Source organism: Ooceraea biroi, chromosome 5 (assembly GCF_003672135.1).
Source record: "Ooceraea biroi isolate clonal line C1 chromosome 5, Obir_v5.4, whole genome shotgun sequence".
Lineage (NCBI taxonomy): Eukaryota > Metazoa > Arthropoda > Insecta > Hymenoptera > Formicidae > Ooceraea > Ooceraea biroi.
The window spans coordinates 15446289-15467356 of NC_039510.1; the positions used below are offsets into that span (position 1 = coordinate 15446289).

At 41.2% G+C, this 21068-nt stretch overlaps 2 protein-coding genes across 9 annotated transcripts in view; one reads left to right on the forward strand and one right to left on the reverse strand.

The window, feature by feature from the left end:
- The first annotated feature begins 60 nt into the window (after positions 1-60).
- LOC105286454 (GTPase-activating protein and VPS9 domain-containing protein 1) lies at positions 61-7710 on the forward strand. Of its 8 annotated transcripts, XM_026969937.1 has the most exons (18): positions 62-200; positions 582-737; positions 818-961; positions 1210-2554; positions 2650-2852; positions 3055-3214; positions 3502-3675; positions 3765-3926; positions 4102-4360; positions 4473-4561; positions 4646-4933; positions 5039-5070; positions 5161-5623; positions 5730-5956; positions 6068-6324; positions 6407-6618; positions 6700-7085; positions 7181-7710. In XM_026969937.1, exons 3-18 carry the CDS (start codon positions 830-832, stop codon positions 7310-7312), a joined length of 4521 nt encoding a protein of 1506 aa, XP_026825738.1. In that variant the 5' UTR covers positions 62-200; positions 582-737; positions 818-829; the 3' UTR covers positions 7313-7710. The 8 variants fall into 8 exon arrangements, with proteins under 8 accessions (XP_026825731.1, XP_026825736.1, XP_026825737.1 ...); XM_026969930.1 differs by having other exon boundaries at positions 61-200; positions 4646-5070; XM_026969935.1 differs by having other exon boundaries at positions 61-200; positions 4655-5070.
- Positions 7711-8227: 517 nt separating this feature from the next.
- The window catches only part of LOC105286458 (neurocalcin homolog), a 121042-nt gene continuing 108201 nt past the window's right edge, over positions 8228-21068 (reverse strand). Inside the window, exons 2-5 of the mRNA XM_011351418.3 lie at positions 17392-17602; positions 16904-17022; positions 16572-16760; positions 8228-16254 (exon numbers count right to left, since the gene is read on the reverse strand). Of these exons, the coding sequence (XP_011349720.1) occupies positions 16054-16254; positions 16572-16760; positions 16904-17022; positions 17392-17461 (579 nt within the window). The 5' untranslated portion in view covers positions 17462-17602 and the 3' untranslated portion in view covers positions 8228-16053. The remainder of the gene's footprint in view (positions 16255-16571; positions 16761-16903; positions 17023-17391; positions 17603-21068) is intronic.

A 21068-nucleotide genomic window follows, 5' to 3' on the forward strand; every position in this document is an offset into this window, starting at 1 on the left:
CCTTCGAGTGGGGAAACAGCATAGAGAACTGTCGAGAAGGGATCCCCCTTCTAATATATTATACGTCTATGGCACAACACCTGCGGCCATTTGTAGAAAAAATCTAACCTGCAACGGAAAATGATCGCGTATCATAGGGGGTGTTATTCTGGTCTGCAAACGATAACAACAAACCTCACAGTCACTGTTGTCGACGACGCGTAAGTGTTGAGCAATTAATCGAGTGTGCATCTCTCGATTCGTTTGTCGCGAGTGAGTAAGCGTACGTGACAAAGGGACGATTAAAAGCGAGACGCGTCGGGAGACAATTTTCTTATTGGCACGCGTGTAATTCGAACGCAATAATAATACACAGCCCGTGCTGGTTGCCGTGATATCAGCACGCGTACGTGCACATTTGCGTCACACTTGACGTACGACGGCTTGCACAGTGACAGCAATCGCGTTGAAGTCTCTCACCTTGAAGTCCATTCCTATGATATCATCACGAAACTGCGCTCACGTACCTATTTCCTAATGTATTATGCAATATTCGAGGTGTGCTGTCCTGCCCGAATTGAAATCTCTGTTTACTCCGTCAGGTGAAGTGACGTGTCAGGCACGCGCGCAATTTTTCTAAGTCCGAGAAATAAAACATATGCTTCAGAGTTTCGTTGACGTTCCTAGTGAAGTACGCTGCGTATACTTTTGCGTCATTGTTGCATTATGCTCAACTGAGTAACTTGGATTGTACGCAAGTAACTACGCATACGATACTCGTTGCTGAATTGGATATTGATGTTGTTCCCTTCTTGTATTGTTGTTTTCAATTCGACAGGTGCATCCAATAATGTCATCGATTAACAGTGTTGATCCCCATGGGACGTTACAGTGGGATATGATGGAATTGGCCCGTCATTTGCGACAAGAAAGGCTGTTCGTCAATTCAGAACAGCAAAACTTGCAAACCCTTAACGAACGGGTAAGTAGTGCATCTAGTGCTATATATATATATATATATATATAGAAGTTATATATGTATATAACTTATATTCGATATATAACTTTTATGTATATAGTTTACAGTTTAATATAATTACTGTAATACTATTTTATATATTAGGTCATTCCAAAAGTTCTGTCGTTTTCTGTCAACCTTGCTTGCTCAACAATATAAAGTTATGTATTTTTTAACTCAAACAGTGTTGAATAGGATTCCATTATTTCTAGGTCTTGTATATGTCGTCACAATTAGCGCAGCAAGCATGGATAACCGCGCAACAGAGAGTCAATCTGAATCGTTTGATAGTGGCAAGACCAGATTGTACTCCAGCATCGTGTTGCCTAAGAGCGAACGCACTGGAAAATTCGCACTTTATCGACGCGTATAAGTACCTGCGTTACCAGGCGTGCTTGTCTTACGGGGAGTTTTTGGGCGCATTGCGAAAATCGCCCAAGCTCCTCGCTTCGTGCTTGGTCGAAGGGGACAAAGTCACTCCGGAATCGATGCAGACGATTGTGCAATGCTTGGCCGCCGGATTGTACGGCAGCTGTCTGTTACCAGAGGACAAAAGTTTGGTTCTCCAGTTGCTCAGGCACCTCATGTTACTGCAGATAATCCCGTCTGATAACCCACGAAGATTGCTCAGGCACGGCACGTGCGCGTTTTCCAAGTTTTACTCGATCTTTCACGAAAGTCTGTTTTCCGCAAAGCTTTTCCTCACGGCGGCTTTGCACAGCCCCATCGTGCAATTGCTCATGGAGGACGAACCGTTTCTGGACATCGACCCGGATAAAGCGCCTATTAGATTTGTACCAGTGGAGAGATTGAAGAAATTTGGGAAGGAAGGCACGCCGGAATATCAAGCCAAGATACAACGTTACAGACTGTGTATAGTAAATTCCTTGTATCGTATTACACATAGATTTATTGTCAACATCCGCGAAACGATGCACTGCTTTCCTACGAGTGTCTGCTGGCTTGTAAGACAGATGGCAGGGCTTCTCAGTAAGAATGGGAACGTCGATCCGAAGGAGGTACACGCTATGTGCACTGATCTTGTATTCACGTACTTTATTTGTCCTGCGATAGTTAATCCCGAGCCTTACGGCATCACCGACGCACCGATAAGCTACGTCGCGAGATTCAATCTCATGCAAGTTGGGCAAATTTTGCAAATGCTCTCGCTACAAAAGTATCAAAGTATCGATAGCAAGGTTATTGACCTTTATAAAAAGTTCGAAAAGGATTCGGTGTCTTCCATAATAGATTCAATGTTGGACGGTGCGACGGAGGAACTGGAGGAAGAACCAACAGTGATCGACAATAAGCTTCAAGGCCTGTCACGATCCGCAGCGCTGTTCACAGAGAGTGAATTAAATTCTTTAACTACGTTTCTGAATACGATCGTGGGTGATAACAATGAAGAAACGGTACCGCTCACGAACACGTTTGATAAGAAACAATTAGCGGAAATGCTGTCGCAACTACCTTCAGGTTTACTGCATAATAACAGATTGAGTAACAACGACTACCTGGAGACTCCGAACAAACGAAACGTTGCTGTAGGGAAAGGTATACAACATTGTATTTTAATTGTTACTATATATATATATATATATATATATTTAAATGTTACATCAATGAGGCTGAGATATTCTACATTATAGGAAAAGGACGTGGTACGAAGATGGCCACATCATTTTCACCAAATGTGGCGAATGAAAATGGGGAGGAAACCAAGTATTTCAAATTGAGCAAAGAGTCTGCTACTCCCGAGGAGGAAACTATGGATAAGAATTCTCAAGACGTGCTAGTCATACCTTTTGGTCCGACAATTGGGGAATCTGTTGGGTTACTCAGTGAACAGAAAGTACGTGCGTGTGTCAGTGTGGTAGATTATTGCATACTATTCATTTTTATCGTTCTTATACAATAGTTTTATGAAAGATATAAGAATTAATGCAATATGTAATATCGTAACTTTGTTTCTCACATTCATATGAGCAGAATTACAAAAACAAATATCAAATCTGAAGTTATTTTGTAATAAATATATTTTATTATCCCTCAAGGTTTTATGCATGGAGCTTCAAAGTGGTATGGGGAATGGACCTGTTACTGTGAATCTTCCTGATGATGCATCTACTGAACATACTAGACAGGAAAGCGGCAATGGGGAACGTATCGAAACGCAAGAGAAGAGGACACGATTTTCATTGTCACATGATGAAGGTATATCGGTTACTGATATTGGATACGAAGCTGACTTCATCGTAGTATCTTATATCTTTCAGAATAGCTTGTAACTAATGTTCATTTATACGTTTCATTAAATTTTGTAGCATTAATTTATTGTCTTATAATTTTGCAACCAGCTTTTTACTTTATTGGATTATTTAGTACAGTTGATAAGAAACAAACACTTTAATTTTTTTATATTATTTAAAATTAACATCTTTTTCATAATTGTAATTTAAGATTATTAGCTTTCATATCGCATCTACATTAAAAGTAATCAGTATTGTTCGAAGGATCGATTGGCAATACATCTGATAATTTGGAAGCTGTATCAGAAGCCGCATCCAATCACAGTGTCGCTTCTTCTCTGGAGTTAGAGACAGAAGATCAAAATGATAATCTCTCAGATATGGTGTCTGCTAATGTGTCAGGAAGGGGATCTCCTAATATATCAGGTATATTAATTGTGACATATTACACTTAATATTTCTTGTACTTCTTTATTACATTTGCAAATTCTATAATTCCGCGTGACGATCATCAGGTAGAGATACGCCGTCATCTCAAATCATGGAAGGAGACGATGGACGTGCTGCAGGTGAAGTAAGGCAGCTGGATTTGGCGCCGCCTAATATCCCAACGAAGCAAAGTCGATCTGAAATTGACGACAAATTTTGCAAATTTGAAATTAAGAAGCTCATTGAGGGTAAGCATAAATTAAATACAAAACGTACTATAATAATATGATAATTAGGATGAATTATTTTTTTGATGATCGATATAATGTCATTGCGACTAATATTATCGCGATAATATTTTTTATGAATTTATTTCAAGCGCAACTCTCTGTCACGTATACATCTCACATTCGTATTTCCTAGGAGATGAGACTGTTTCTATGGTGTCCGATACTTGGTCTACGGATGTGTTGGCCTCAGATAGCGAAATAGTTGAACAGCAGGATAGAATACCGCTCCCTGTCCCTCCCGAACAAGTCGCGCCTGTTTTGCCCGTCGAGCCTACGCCAACCTTGTTAGATATCAGTGAAACCGCCTCCGAAGCTTGGAGTACAGATGTACTGGCTAGCGATTCGGAAAGGCTGACCGAAGTAGATACCGATGATACTGCTAGCGTTGCTAGGTACGTTACATTTACAAGCTTGACGCGCAATAGTTTAATTATCAAACGTTATAAATCTATAATTAATAAAATAATATTGCAACTTACCCGCTCTCGATATGACATGCTGAAGGTCTGACGATACAGCGAGGTCGGAGGTTGAGATAGAAAGTCGCGCTGACTCCGAGGGGAATGAAGAAACGCTTCAGTCTGCAACTCCATGTAAATATAGCGCAATTATATTATCGATTTATATATATATACCAGATTGTCACGAAATCTCAGTCACGAAAATTTACAAATTAGTGATTTCAGGTCCAGACAGTTCGGGCATCAGTTTTTCGTCATCAGTTTCGGGTACTCGCGAGGATTCTGGCGTGGGGGCTTCGGTGGTGGTCCATCCTTCTCCGACAACGTCTCCGTTACCCTTATCGTCGAATGTAACCGGCCGCGGTGGGACAAAATCGGACTATCAACGCAGCACAATGGAGTACGTGGACAAGAACGCCAACAATATAAGCAATACGGATTACGGTAAACCGCTACGGGACGACGGGCTGGTTCATCTGATGGACAAGCTGCAAATTGACAACGGTAAGCAAGTCGAACGTCAAGCAACTGCGCACGATCACATCGCTGCGGCTGCAGTCGCACCGGCATTGCTGTTAGCTAATCATATTTCTGCACCTGTTTTACCAGAGAAGCCCCAGAACGGTGACGCAAAAGCGGAGGTTTGCATTTCTTCTCTTGGTTTGTCTGTAATTCTATTACTTCCCTACTGCTAATCTTACGGATAATCTAATATAAGTACTCTAAATTAGGAGTTGGACAGTTGTATGGGATCGGTTGGAGATGGCGTAGGCCGTTTAAGCACGGCCAGCCTAACGTCCAGCAGCAGTTCCGGATCGGAGCCACGAATAAAGGGCAACACTTCGACGTCGGAGCTGCCAATACCAACGGTTAACGGTAATTGCGATTCGGTAGACGCGAGTCCCAACTTTTCCAAGCCGAGTGCATCAACGGGGGCGATCCCAAAGAGCATAAGTTTCGACATGACAGCCGAGCGTGGCGACAAGGAGCTGTTGGACGACGATCAGAAGAACAAGCGTGGGTTCTTCGGCAAATTGAAGCTGTCGCTGAGGAATCGTAGGGGTAAAGCAATCCGTGGAACGGACGACAGATGTTACGATCGAGAAGCTGGTGGCGACGGTGTCGATATGTGCAGGCACAGATTACGCAGGATCATGTCGGAGGAGGTGACGTCGTCCGGTAATGGAGCAGGCGGTAAGATAAATAGTTAATAAATAAATATAAATAATAGTTAATAAATAAGTATTATAATATCCGTGATTATACGTAAGCGAGTTTCATCGATTCTAATTCATTTCAGACACTACTGATGACATACTAGCAAAATACAGGAGGAAACCGAGCGCGGCCAGTGATACAGCTTCGGTCGAGAGCAATCAGTCCCGCACGAAAGAGGTGGAAGATGAGAGACTTTCAATCGACCCGAATAATGTGGAGCTATCTTACGCTTTCGCGGATGCTAAACGGAAATTACGTATGGTGCTTAGCACTGCTGACCTTCAACACATTCCATGGAATACTTCTGAGGTATCAATCTGTTCTATCAATTTATATCGTGAAGGATAAAACTTTTATAAATTACTTGTATAATATAAACGGAGAGAACTTGATAGAAAATTTTATACAAATACTTTGCAGAGACATTGCTGGTCGCAGAAAGAAAACGAGCTGGTCGCGTTCTTGCAATTACAGTTGGCGGAAGCTATAAACTTGCAGGATAGAGCACTGATAGCTCATCTTCACGAAACCTTACGTTGCGTGCGTCTGTTCAATGACGATGGTTGTAGAAAGCTTTTTAAATCTCTACGAGAGGATTATCAAAAGCGGTCTCCTTATATCGCGTATTTAATCAGATGTCGTCAAGGATTGCTGTCGACATTAGCTCACTTAGATAGGTACTGTTTATGTATAATCTGCATTTTCTTATAAAATATTAGTAGCATCGAGTATGATTCTAAACAATGTTATATTCCCCAGGTTATGCGTGCGAGTCAAGTGCGACCGGGATGCAATCAATAATCATCTTGTATCCGTTTGCGTACGGGTGTTCTTGGAGAAACGGGAAGCTTTCCTTTCGCGCTTTTGCGACGAATTTAAAAAGCTCAAGTTAGCTGACGAGAAGCAAGACCTCGTGGATAATTTTCTAGGGAAAGTCCACGCCGAGATGGACAACGATCCAATCTGGCAATGTGTGTAAATACGATCATTTGTCGATCTGTATTCTGAATTCATTTTTGAATAATCGTGTAATATTGAAATCCTATCTTTAGCGGCGTGCGCTAATCAATTGGATCTGGCGAGAGTTGTGGTGGAGAGGACCGTCATGGCACGGGTGTACCACAACGCGCTCTACCCAAATGGAGACGGGGATATATACAGGGACCTGCTGCTTCAGGATCACATAAAAAAGTTGGCGAAAGTCGTAACTCCAAATCACAAGGACCTACGCATTCCGAAGGTTTATCATTACGAATGCCCCTGGCCATGGGCGCAGGCTGAATTGGCTGTGATATCGGCGTATAAGACTCCTAGGGATAAGCTGCAGTGTGTGTTTCGTTGCGCCACTACCATCATGAATCTACTTTCCATGGCGTCGGAAAGAGGGATACCTGCCGCCGATGACTTGATTCCGGTGCTAGTCTATGTCATAATCAAGGTACGCGTTCGAGCGCGGAAAGGGTTGATGACACACTTGAGAGGAATAGAAGACTGTGATATAAGTTGCTCGATTAACGATTCGCTCAATTTTAGACCAATCCGCCGTCATTGCTATCGACTGTCCAGTACGTAGACAGCTTCTACAGAAATCGGTTGGAGGGCGAGGAACAATACTGGTGGACGCAGTTCTGTTCGGCGATCGAGTTCATCAAGACGATGGATTAACAGTTTCTCAGGAGTATTATGATAAATAAGATTAGATGCTGGTGATACTGTAGAAATGTTGTATCATAATCATAATTTCGGCGATTTCATAAGGAAAAACGAAGAAGAAGAAGAAGACCAATATCTTGTGTAAAGCTAGCTGAACGATTTTATGCTTCCGGTAATCTTGATTATGATTCTGAAGTAGCAATCTAACTATGTTAGCTCTTTCGCACGTTAATACGTAACATTAGCAAAGACTGAATATCAGATTGTACGTAAAGTATGGCTTCACCCTTATTTGTAAATCTCTATTGTACAATTTCACAGAACATCGAAAAAGAAACGTTTTAGATATTATTCTATAATTTATGTGTAAACAATACAGAACTTACACAATTGATAACCATTTAGCAGGATAACTGTGTTGGAGTATTCTTCCCATATTGCGCACCTCCCCCCTCCCTATGAGAAACCAAAAAAATCGAATCGGAGCCATAAAAATGTCAACGCTTTCGTAGCACTCTTACACAGTCTTACTCAGGATGTTATGTTAGGAATGTTCTCGCAATCGAGGAGGCCTATCCAAATCGATCGATATAATGTATACAATAGGCTAGCTTACTCAAATTTAATGCATAATATCTGTTAATAGTATGAGCAAAATAGTTTGTATCACTATCGAGCTACTACCCGTTAATATTAAATTTTGTTAATAATAGATATTGATATATACTAATACCGCGGTAGCTTAATAACGATAACAACGCGCTCAATTGAGAAAAGGCAGTTGCAAGAGAAAGAAATTACGGGGATGAAATAATGGACAATTCACGGCTGGATGTATCAGGGAAGTTGCAATAGTGTTGCCGCGCCAAGTGTTGTCCGAAAGAAATGGCAGCACTTCCATAGGAGTCAATTGAAACACGATTTTGAACGAGTATAATATCAACACTTTAATGTAGCAATTTAACTGATACACAAGTGATTCGTTCTTATTTATAATGAACAACTAGTAATAATTATAACTTACAGTAAATATGTATAAGGCGTAAAGCAAATAAAACTTTTGTAACACCTCACGATCATCAATATACACAACATTAATATATCTTACCGGTGTTCCACTGTCAGTACCAGAACGCAAGGAAACGGGAGAGTGCGCTTTGATTTTCGTGTTTTCCTCGATTTGTACGACGTCAGCATGTATATCACATACGGTACACCGCATCGCGTGTTCTTCGAAGAAAAGGGGGGAAAGATATATAATAAATTAATTGATTAATCGTATCCTCCGAGAGTAAGTTAACAAGTAGTGATGATTATCTGCAGGTCGAGTGATATTGCTACACGGTACAAAACTTTGCTGGGCAGCTTTCGCATCTGCCGCGTTAACGACCGCGCGTTCAAGGGGAGCTTTGTGGCATTTTTCTTCCACACGGAATTTTTTGTCCACACACCCGATGTTCGTTCTAAGGAACACCACGGATCGGCAGATACGAATATCCAACGTCCACGCGTTGGAAGGCGCAGCCTCGGACGCGGTTTTGCGAAAGCCTGGCAAATAATTATCCGGGACAAACACAATATATGCGAGATAAAACACGTATTTCGTACACTTAGCATCGATAGAACCACATATCAAAGTAACAATAAATTACATTATCGTAGAGGTACAGAAGGAATATTTAGGGAGTTACAGCGTCCAGAAAGATGAATACGTTTAAATGTCAGTAATTATATCTGCTCTGGAATATAGAGGGGAACATCATGGAGAGATACAGCGATTATTTTCGTGGTAACAGTGGTCGAGATTGCAAGACACATCGAGACGTTATTAAAATCGTGAAAAAACATACGAATCGAAAATAGGTGAATTTACGCACAAGGAAGAGTCTATCGTAGAACGTCAATGTTTCTGTGTTACACCTACGAGAAAAAACATCGGGCACTGGCTCGAAATTTGTGTAATATACTCTAATTACGGACTTCCATAAACAACTTTCATGTTTCTTATCGGACTCTCGAGTCGCGTAGCTCGCAAAGCGATTTTCAGAACTCGTCTCAGACGAACGTGAAGTGATTACGGAGTAAATGTGAAGCGAAGTCTCATTAGCACGGCGAATGAATCTGGGATTTAAAGGCAATTGTAAAAGGTGATAATAGGAACTGGCAATTGAATAGAAGAAACCACAATTCGATTTGCAATTTAATAAAATAAAATCTACGGGAATTTGGACTTGGCCTGATGATGAAGAATTGTGAAGAAAAGAAAAAAAAGAAAAATATTAAAAGATTTTAATGCGAAGTGTTTTTCAGCGTTTACATATTTCCACTAAATAGCTACAGCGCGCATATAATCAATATAAGAGGAATAAATTAAGAGAGAAGAAATAGAGAATAAATTAAAAAGTCATTCATACACCGTGACTTATAATCATCTCTAACATATCATCGCAAGTGCATGCGAGATGCGTAATCTGCGCTTCGATTTCTTCAACTTCTGACAAAGAGAATAGCATCAATTGACCCGTGAGCTATGCGCCTCCAACGACCGTTATCGTAGTAGACACTAGAACATGTTGGCAAGAAGATGCAGAGAAAGTTTTAAGGCATAGGTCTTTTTGTGAAGATCGGCGATATTTGTTAGAGAAGTAGCGTTACATAGAGTCCTGCCGATAAATCTCCGATTAGCTCGCAATATCATTGTAATCCTAGGAGAGGAGAAACTCTAAGTAGTCGAGAACGCTATGACCCTTAGGCAAGAGAGAAATCAAGATAGGTAGAGTGAGAACATTGCGGTAGAGAATTATAATTTCCTTTCCTTCGTACGATTAACGATTATTGCATCATTCTCGAATCTGCCATGCTGATAGTATGAGAAACTATTTTCTTCAACAGTTCATATTTTTTAACGCTTAACTTTGCATACCTTACATTTAGGAAGAAATATCACGACAAAAACACGAGAGCAGCAAGTGTCATCGATAATATATCCGTATCTCTCTCTTTCTTTCTCTTTCTCTCTCTTTTGACGAACGTAATCTTCTCTCGCGCTTATATATATATTTAAAAAAATCTTTTTTTGTGCGTTTCATGCATGCTACTTTCCGTGAAACGACGAGCTATCGTACTAACTTCTTGATGGTGGAAAGAAATGGATCGCTTCGCGAGAGGAGATTGAAAGATTGAAGAGGAAGGAAAAGGAGACTGGCAAGCTTTCGCGCTTCGGTGCATGTTTCTTTCGTATATATATATATATATATCTCGTGATCGTATCAGACACGCGGATATCAGAACGTGAAGATGCGATCAGACGGAAACGAGAAAAGTTCTTCAGGAATAGGGAACGTAGACACGCTCTCGAGAAAAGTGGAGTTTCAAGCGTGATCGAGGCACGCATTCAATCAAAGAGTTACGCTAGTACTCTCTATCTCCTTCTCTCACAACCGGTTTTTTTTCCCCCTATAAAGTACTCAAGTCGGTACAAACGAAAGTTCCAAACGTGTTCCTCGCGGCGATATCTTCGCACGTTACGCGCAGTTGAACTCCTCGGCTCTTGATCGCGAAAAAGCGCTAAAGTTTTCTAAAGAATGGATTACTGTCTTCAGTGAATTGGGATATATATCTTCTGGGATATAAGAATATACTTAGCATATATCTAGAGTGTCTTTTAAGGATTTCTTAAATGCTTTTCAGGTGCTTTTACATATCCCTTACGACGTTTTCGTATTCCTTGGACCTAGTGTGGAGAGCAGTGTCGTATAGAATTCGTGAAAGTGGACCATTTAACGCAGTGAGCAAATGTTGCCTCTGGACAGAGCAACTCAACTGGCGCAGCAGAGAACAAGCAGATGTAGATTTAATCTCGCTCTGATTTTACCTCGTGAGTGTTCGCAGCACGAAAGCACTTTGTTGCTGTAAATTAAAATACGTACAGCAAATATGACGTAATATAATATAAATGTGTAACACGTGTTTCTGTTTTAAATGTATATGTATATTAAATGTATATTCCATTAGGATTGCAAATGGATAAAATAATTCATAACACCCATAGTTTGAGTAAAGTGATAAATTATTATTGCGCGAACACTCATGAGACAGGTACATAATAGTAATTAGACACTTTGTCTTTTTTCCCTTTCCCTAATTCTAGCATCTTTCAATTCTCTACTTGTCGCAATATACTCGTGTTTTTTTATGTCCCTGGTCGGTAAATATTTATTCTGTACTCCTAGGCAATGCAACGTCGATCTCGAAATGGTTTACGTTATATGATGTAATCGTGATTATAACGAGAATCGTTGGCGCGCGATCTTTCGCAATTTTGCGATTATAATTCGTACAATCTATCATTTTATATCAAATAATGGAATCGTTATAAAAAGCTAGACGTTTCTATGCTGATTTAAAACATATCTAAATTCTAGAACGACAACACGTATTCCCTATATGATTTTGATTCTTTTATTAACAATAATGCGCTGCAAAATGCGCATATGTAAACGTTCGCACCGACGTTACATCGTACAAGAGTTAATTATAACGACGTGAAGAAATCTGTTACGTTAATCACGCTTTCGTAAGATTAACTAAACGAACTAAATCAAGACGAAACAACTGAATGTGATTTGTGTGTTTCTTACAGAGTAGTGATTTTGTAATCAAATAAAGAATAAAAATGAGATGATATTGGCGAAATTTCTCCAGGAAACGCGTACGAACTATTAGAAGAAATTTCAACTTGATAAAACAGAACGAGATATTATTATTTGAACAATTTCCGGCACAAGGAATTTTTAATCCTTTTGTTCAATTCAACGAGTACGCGCATTGTTATCAATTGCAATTGCTTTGATACCGCTCGTGTTCTGACAAATCGACACAACTCGGGTGTTACTCGTTTCGTAATAATCGTCAAATTATCTTCGATCAAAATTTTGTTCGAAAATCGTGCCACTTTTACGATCTTTCGAGTTGTGCAAATTTAGTCGCAATATTTTCTCATGTTTATTGCTTTCTTCATTTGTAATAAGGTACAATTAATTGTGTCTCAACTGCCGTCACTCGAATTCAATGAAATAGTATTGGCAGTTCTCTACATGCTATTTGCTGTAACGTAGATTTCGTTTTCAACGAACGTTTATAACTACTCTTTACTGCCTGTGCATCCCAAGCTTCTGTCAAGGTGTCTCTCTCTTTTCTTATATCTTGTTAAAGAATAAAATTTTTTCATTTTAGTATAATCGCGAGAAAAGAGTTTCAAGAGTAATTTTAGAATCTCTTTAACGTGTATAATATATTTATACATATATATTAACATTACTGAAGTTATTTATTCGTTTATATAATGACTATAGTGAAAGATTAGAGATATTATTTAAATAGTCTTTATCCTTAAATATTAATGAGCACGAGATGAATAGATGTACATCTTAGAAAATACAATAGAGATATATTATAATAAAGATTGTGTGTGTGTGTGTGTGTACGTGTATGTGTGTGTGTGTGTGTGTGTGTGTGTGGTATCTATATGTATATATTATTAATAATTATGTATAATATTTATAATATTTTGCATCTCTTTGTATAACGCATTTTGCGAAACGTAAAAATCGAAATTCTTATTCAGCACTCACTTACACGCCGCCGCATTCTTTTAATCGCGACACGTTGGACCGGATGCCTCGTCGGGAGCGCGCAGTGCAACGAAAGTGTTTTCCGAAGATATCGATCACGGATCGAAGGATGATTACGCAGTGTATCACGTTTGTGAGGGACGAAGTGAGTCAATGAGGAAAATGAAGAAGAACGAGAACAAGAAGAAACAGTATAAGAAAAGGGAGGAAACGAGATGAGGAAAAGCTCACAAAGAGGCGAACTGAAAATAACTTAATAAGAATCCATCTTCTCTCTCGACAAATAACTACAAACCGTCGGAAGTCACTCTCATCGTACACCGAAAAAATATATATAGAAGCGTAGATCGCTCACGCTCGTGTTTGTTCCTGTAATTGATTAAACTCGACCGTCCGATCGCGCAGTAGCCAACATATCGCCGCAAATCGCGAAACTCTACTGTTGCTGCTGCTGCGTGTATGATTCGCGCGGGCGAAGATCGCGACATGCGATTTCTTGCCACTCTCTATATTTTCATCATTAATATATATAATCGTATGTATAATATGTATATTTATGTATGTATAATTATCGCGATCGATCGATCAATACTCGATCAATACTAATCGGACGACGGGGGCGATAAGGCTCGCACCTCGAGCCATCTCTTCTTTTTCTGTTCCTTTCTCTCGCGTTCACGCTTCCCTACACGGGACACGCGCCATACGCACAGAACAGATATACTCGCACATTTACACGCTCACAGTACGCACAGGACGCACGCTTTCACAAAAATAAATCTCTAAATACGGCACGCGCGTGAGCGCGTGAGGTTTCTTCTTTTTTATCCGTCAGTCGCTCGGCGAAGCGCGAAGCCTCCGCTAAAGCTGAGGACCAGTCGCTCTCTGATCGGCAAGGATGTGCCCTTTTTCGCTCCCCTTAGCGAGATTGGGAAGAGGCGGACCTTCATGCTATCCGAGTACGATTACGTTCATCCTACTGTACCGCCGTAACGACAAAGGTCACCAGAAATGGCAAAACGACGACGAGACGGATAACGGCCACGGTAAAGGACGAACTCTTCACGAAACGATCGCACAGCTCTGCGAGTAGCTCTCTTCATTGCTAAAATCGTGCGCGGTAAATCGAGAAGCGTCGCGACGAAATAAAGGATTGATCGCTTCTTTCTACGCCGACGACGTATCAATATCGGAATCGAGTATTTCTTCTCGCAGCACCTTCGACGGGAGGGCAGCGAATCCGACCATGCGCTTCGCAGTCGCATCAACCCTTTCGCTAAGTCAAGCTCTAGCTCGGTCTCTACAAGCGCGTCTAATTAGCAGGTGCGTCTCACCGACGCGGAGATCTCGATTTTCGCGGTGACCTTTGCTCCCTTCGCGGGATTTCTAACGACTAAGTTTCTTCTTTTTTTTTCGTTGCTAGCGCGCGCAGTAAGACGCCACGCGGTGTGAGTCTCCTGTGAGTCTTTTTCCGGTCAGTCCATACTGGTGGATGGTGAAGATACTCGCGGTGGTTCCATGAGGGCGTGAGATGTGCGATACCGTGCGTCCTCGAGGGAGTAAACGATCCGTCCGACCCGGGTATTGGATACCAGGGCAGAGCGAACGCGGCGACGCGCGAGGACGGCGACCACGGCGCGCGCGCGAGAGCGGGATACCCTCGATTCCCTTGCGACGGCAGCCCGAGGATGCGCCGACGCATACGCGATACGATCTCGCGCGTATGTACAAGGATGCGCCTGCGATGCGTAACGCGTTCGCCCATCGCGAGTTCCCTCCTCCGTCCAGAGAGCGACGAGGACGAGGAAACTCGGAAATCCCGTCGTCGCGCCGTCGGAGAAGCCTTCGTCCGCCGCGCAACCGAAAATCACGGGTACTACGAACACAGAGTATTTTAGAATCTCGCTGATCGTCTCACGCAATTACAAACGCCCTATGGGAAGCGGCAGGTGACCGATTCACGGCCATCGAAGTTCATCGATGGTGCGTCAACGCAACGTCGGATGTCAGAGTCGCTCTCGCTCGCGAGCGCAGCAACGCGGACCGACTTCCTGTCTCTTTCTCTTGCGCCAAGAGTCTCAGAACGCGGGGGGGGACGAATCTGCGGGTTGTCGTTCGTACGTAGCGCACGCAGCGTTAGCACGACTCGAAAAGGCGTAACAAGCTTCTCGCTAAACCGATCCGTCAACGAAACGGAGCGACTGGACTAGTCTTGTCGACTAGCTTGCGGTATGCGCAAGCGCCATGGGCCCAGTGACCCTGGACCTGTCTCGGAGTTACCGGCCCAATTCATAGAAGCCCACCACCTCCTGCACGCATCTACGCAGATAGCACGTACACGCGATCGTGGAATATCCGTAAGAAACCGCGGAAACATTATCTTTTAATGAGCACGACCTCTTAAAACTTATTACTATCATCACATATCGAGATAACAATGCTTGAGCGAGCGTATTAACTTCAGATAATCATTTTTTTACACTGCAGATCCGCAGAAACGATAGCGTTTGATCATTTACTGACAAGTAATACTTAACTTATCGTTGTTAAAATATCTCGCTAAGCATATAATTCTTAATCATAAAGCGAACTACACGTAACACAGTGTCTTGAATTTAAATCTCTATTATCCTTCGTGTCGAATGTGATCTAATTGCCAAGACACGTAAGCGTTTACTTATCTAATCTCCATTGAATGCATTAATATTGTCCACGAATAAAACGCGAAGCAAAATTATTTCCATAACGATAATGAATAATTTTGCTTTGAATAACTTTGAAATTATTGGTGAATAAGTTATCCACACCCTTATGCATCTTATCATTATAAATTTTTGATGTGCATAAATATTGCAGTTATTACACGTTTTTTTAAACTTTACACAATCTTGTTATTATATAATAATTATGTTATATAACTCCTCACATAATTTATTAAAATAAAAAAAAACGAGATAAGAGAAGATAACGTTTCAACAGTTTCTTCAGTGAACCCCCACTGGACATAAGGCGGGTAAATTTTTACGATCGCGTCGCTTCTGCACGGCTTACTAATTGGGCCGGACTCCGATTCGGCTATGCGGATGGCATAGCAGTATTTGTCTGTGTTGGCCCAGGGCCTCACTGAGCTTGTGCACTAGGATCGCACTGCAACAGTCGCACGATAGACGGGTCGCTTTTCGCACCCTCTATAAACTCGTCAAGCGATAGTTTGCCGTCCTTGTTCTTATCCATCTGCCGGAATATCTTGTCAGTTCTTTTCTCCGGTGTCGACTCGTCCTCGGGCATCTTCATCACGGAACCTACCATTTTGTAGATCGCCTGCAATCAATGTTATTATGAAATAAAATTTTGTGAAATAAAATTTCTCATACGCATCCTCTTTTAAACATTTTCTCAAAACTGTATACAAAAATAACAAACTTTTCAACAACACATGAAAAGTGATTCAGAAGAAAAAGTGATTCAGATAATAAAGTTATGTTAGATATAATACAAATAATATTTTTAATAAAGCACAAACAGTGATGTATATTATCGACTATATGTAATGATGAGATATTTCGTAGATTATTTAAAATATTCTATTTTCATCCTCTCGCGAGCTCGCGAGTCAGATTTTACGACTTGGCACGTACCGTTACGATCTCCAGCATTTCTTGTCGCGAGATGTAACCGTTGCCATCCAGGTCATACATGCTGAAGGCCCACTTTAACTTCTGCTCCAACTTGCCGCGGGACGTCACGCTGAGGGCGCAGAGAAATTCCCGAAAATCGATCGTGCCGTCGCCGTTAGAGTCGAATGTCCTGAATACGTGCTCCGCAAACTGAAAGAAAATCATAATAAATTCTTGAAAAAAACGTTAATAGTTCCGGGTCGCCGGTAGTATGCAACATGTAAATAATTTATCGATTACGCGTCGTCTATGGTACGTGGTATACACTTTTACTCGAAATTTTTCCTGTTTACCTTTGACGCGTCCCCATAAGGGAAAAAATTTCCGTATATCTTCTTAAACTCTTCCACGCTGAGGTGCCCGCTGGGACAATCCTTTAGGAATCCCTTATACCACTCCTGGATCTCCGCATCTTTAAAAAGGTCGTAAAATATTACTTGCACTTAGCATTGCTGACGTTGCCGACTCACTGCTGCTCAACAAATCCGCGAGCTAAATATTTATCGATATCTGCAAATATTTGTCGCATAATACGCTCCACGCGTATTATGCGACAAACATTTGCACGTTTACCTTCTGATACGCTCTAAGCAAAAAGATCCTCTGTATATATACACTGTGAGCATCCTCATTAAAATCTTAATTAAAGATTTGTTCAACGAAATGTACGTCTTTGAAACAGGAATACAATTATCTTGGAAAAATTGTTACACGCACATTATAGATAAGAAAAGCATATCAAACAGTTAAAATGATTAATTATCTGTATAAAACGGCGCACCTGAGAACTCTGTATTCTGTTTGAGGTCCTCCAGCACTTCCGGCTTCAGCTTACTGTTCTGCTTCCCCATCGTTGCTTCAAGTCCCTTCCAGAATCCCCCGACTTTCCCGGAACGCAATTAGCAGATAATTAAGCTTTAACTAGTCTACTATTCTAATAGTGCCGTTAAGCACAACACGCTTCGCGGCTGGTATTCTCCAACCAGACACGCCTGAAAGAAGAAGAGATGTCCGGTAACTTTCAGAGAGTTTTTGCGATTAAGCCAGCTGTGGGAGGAGCGCAAGACGGTGGATGTTCGATAGGTCACATCGCTTTTTTCCCGTTCGACAGTTCCGCGAGGGCAGTTATTACTTTGTTGGGGGGATGGGACCGCATTCGAGATCAATCGGTTCGCTGCAATTAAGCAGTGAAACAGAATAAAAACCGCGACGGAGGATACTTCCCGCTCAACGGATATTAAAACCGACGACGAGCAGCAAGTTGTTCAATATTTGCGATAAATCTTTGCCGTTGAGTGCATAAAAGCGATGGCGATCGGTAAACGCGTTGTTCTCAAAATCATCCTCAAAATTGTCCTCAAAAAATGCAAAATAGGACGCGCGATTTCGGAGACTTGCGCGCGTCGTCGTTCAATTCCCACCGAGGCTTTTTCGGAAGCGAAAATCCTCCTTACGAAATCACGAGGGTCGATTTTATCCATTTTTTTTTCGCGGCGGGATGTATCGGCGACGTTTCGAAACAACGAAAGGAGTTGCATTTTTCGGTAAGTGGACACTGAATGCGATGGAGGTGATAACAGGGGTTGCAGGAGAGAAGATAGTTTAACGGTGAGGGATGGACGCATTCACTCGCATTCGCAATCGTACGCATTCACACGCAACTGCAACAGAAAAGAAACATTTTCAAGATTAATAACAAACAAACGGAGAGCAAGAGACGGTAGTCCGCGTAGCGCGCGGAGAGGCCACGCGCAAGAGAAACAACTGACAGTAACAATAACGACAAGTAGCAGTAACAATAATGACAATTGGAGCGTAGTGTGTGCTTTATTATAATAATATTAGTAATGACGATAATGCGGGTTCCTAACGGCGGTACCACGCCGCGCGTGACCCGCATACAAAATACGAATTTATTTTGATTGCTTAAACGGAATTAATTAATAATACCACAATAATAATGTAATTACAATACGTAGGTACCGTGTATCTTATTCAAGTGTAAATCCGTGTGTATACATGTATATACGTACGTACGTATGGTCGTGTGTGTGTGTGTGTATGGGCGTTACGAGCAATATTTGCTCGCGGAGCGAGGGTGCATCATCATGCGACGATGCAATCTCGCCTTCTCGCTCGCTTTTGCCGTATAGTTAACGTACGTACAGATAACCGGCGACGACAGCAGCGTCCTTTCATCGCCTCGTCGTCGTGAAACGATGGCGGCCTCGAGGGAGAGAGATGCTTCGAGTCTCCGGTCTTCTCCTCCGGAGGCGCCTTCGACGCCGGCATCGGATCGCATCTCGTACGGAGGATCGGTCTCTCCCCGCATTGTTCCGAAAAGAAATAACGCTCGCCGCAATATACATGTATAATTTTGCGCACGCGGAACAACAAACGCGTTAGCGCGTGTGCAGTCGCACACGGCCCGGCGGAAGTTCACCCTCACGTGCGTTTCCGTCATTGACACTCGGCACCGATCGAAACCGGATAGGGAAGTTAATTGGACGCACGCGAGGATGACCGTTATGCAGCGCATCGCGCTCGTTGCAAATATATTGTTTGTCTTCTGTATCAGCGCTTGTTGAGTCGTCGTAGCTTCGTTTCGCATTGTGGACACACGCATGCGGGCCCACTTCATGAAGCTCGAATTGGGCTGTTAAGAGTATCCGGAAGTGACGGATCCGGCCTCGCGAAATTCTCGAGATTCGTGTTTTTCATGGAGAACTGTTCGCGCTTCCGCATCGCGTCTGCAGGCTTTTTATGGAACGGGGATTGTTTGCGCTCTGAGTTGACACACATATCTGCAAACTTATCGGCGTAAGTTCGATCAGATGAAATTCTGTTTGTTACAATCGCCCACCCGCCACGTTCCGGAGTTGTTTTCTTGTTATTATGATATTCGCGAAAACAGATTTCGGGATCGATAATTAACATTTAGATATCTTGTCGTCTTTGTCGAATAAAGTAGTATAATAAGTCGTTATAATGTATTAACATGTATTTATCCAGTCGTCATTTTGTTAAATTCTGGGAAACAGATCACATGATATATGGTCAGTTTTTTCTTAGTTTTCTTTCGTAAATCACGATATTTTGCAATAAAGATTTTTTTTCGCGTCGCAATAATTATGTCCTGACTAAACAAAAGCGAAATATATTATTAACTCTTTTGGAATTAATCCTTGCTCCGAATGTGACAAATAATTGTGCATATTTTTGCAACTGCTGAACTATTGATTGACTTGGCTAAATGAACATAAATGATGCAAAAAATAATTATTAAAAAGTCACAACTTTTGAAAAGTTAGTTTGCATGTCATGAATACATGGCATTACATTGTATTATATTGCATACGATGCCAATTAGTAATTATGTACATATTTTAATAAACTTTATGCAATCTTTATGCAATAACGTGAGCAAATACAAATTCAAAAGAGTCAATGAACAGAGAAATTATGTTACATGCATTTTGAGACTCCGATGTCGCAAATTTATATTCGTATGTCTAAAAAGGATAATAAATATATTTTAAACAAATCTAACTTAAGCAAACTGAGAATCGCACGTGTCTCTTTAAAAGCTATTAAAGTGCTTGCTGATTGTTAAATCCATGGCAAACTCATGGCGTATGAAAAGTACATAACGCATTAATCATAATTACGTGACATTCGTGGTCGCATTATCCGGACACGCTCCGACAATCTCGTGCAATCAGTGGATGCGCTGATTACACGTTTGCATTAATCAATGACTAGTTAACTCAGCCGCCCAACGATCTACGCATGTATTTTCTTAAAAAACAAAAGGTAAAAAGTTCTGCAAATTTCGAGTCGAATAAACGCGTTCGAACTCGCGAGCGTAACAACGCAGCGATGGATCAGAAGCTGAATAATAGAAGCTTCACCAGCGTAAATAATGGCAGAGAATTGTGGAAGTTTCTTTTTTTCATCCACGCTCGATATATCGCATTTAGCGGAAATTTAATTTCAGATATAGCTCGGGAGCAGTAACATGCTGTATGGCTGTACTATCATGTTCTGGAGCATCATTTGAAAAGGTATTCCTCTGTTCTGCAGCTCAGTCATTAAATTTGTATCATTATGGCACACTGTTGAGGAATGATTGAAGTGTCGTTCTCATACAAACGCGCTGTTTACACGTCACAAACATTTCCCTTTTAATATTTTTCATTATACATCTTGTCTTTACTATCAGATCAATAAACATACGATTGAAGAATGTATCTGAATAGAAATAGTGAAACAAACATATATAAAATAAATATATGCATATAAATGCAGTAATAATTTATATTACCGTCGAGTATTTCGGCAAATCAAGATTGTTCTAACTTAAAAAAGAATTTTATGAGATGCAGATTGGAAAAACAAATTTAAAATGTCTCTGATCTCAGATATGATCCTTACAATTAACTGTCAACTGGAAATATA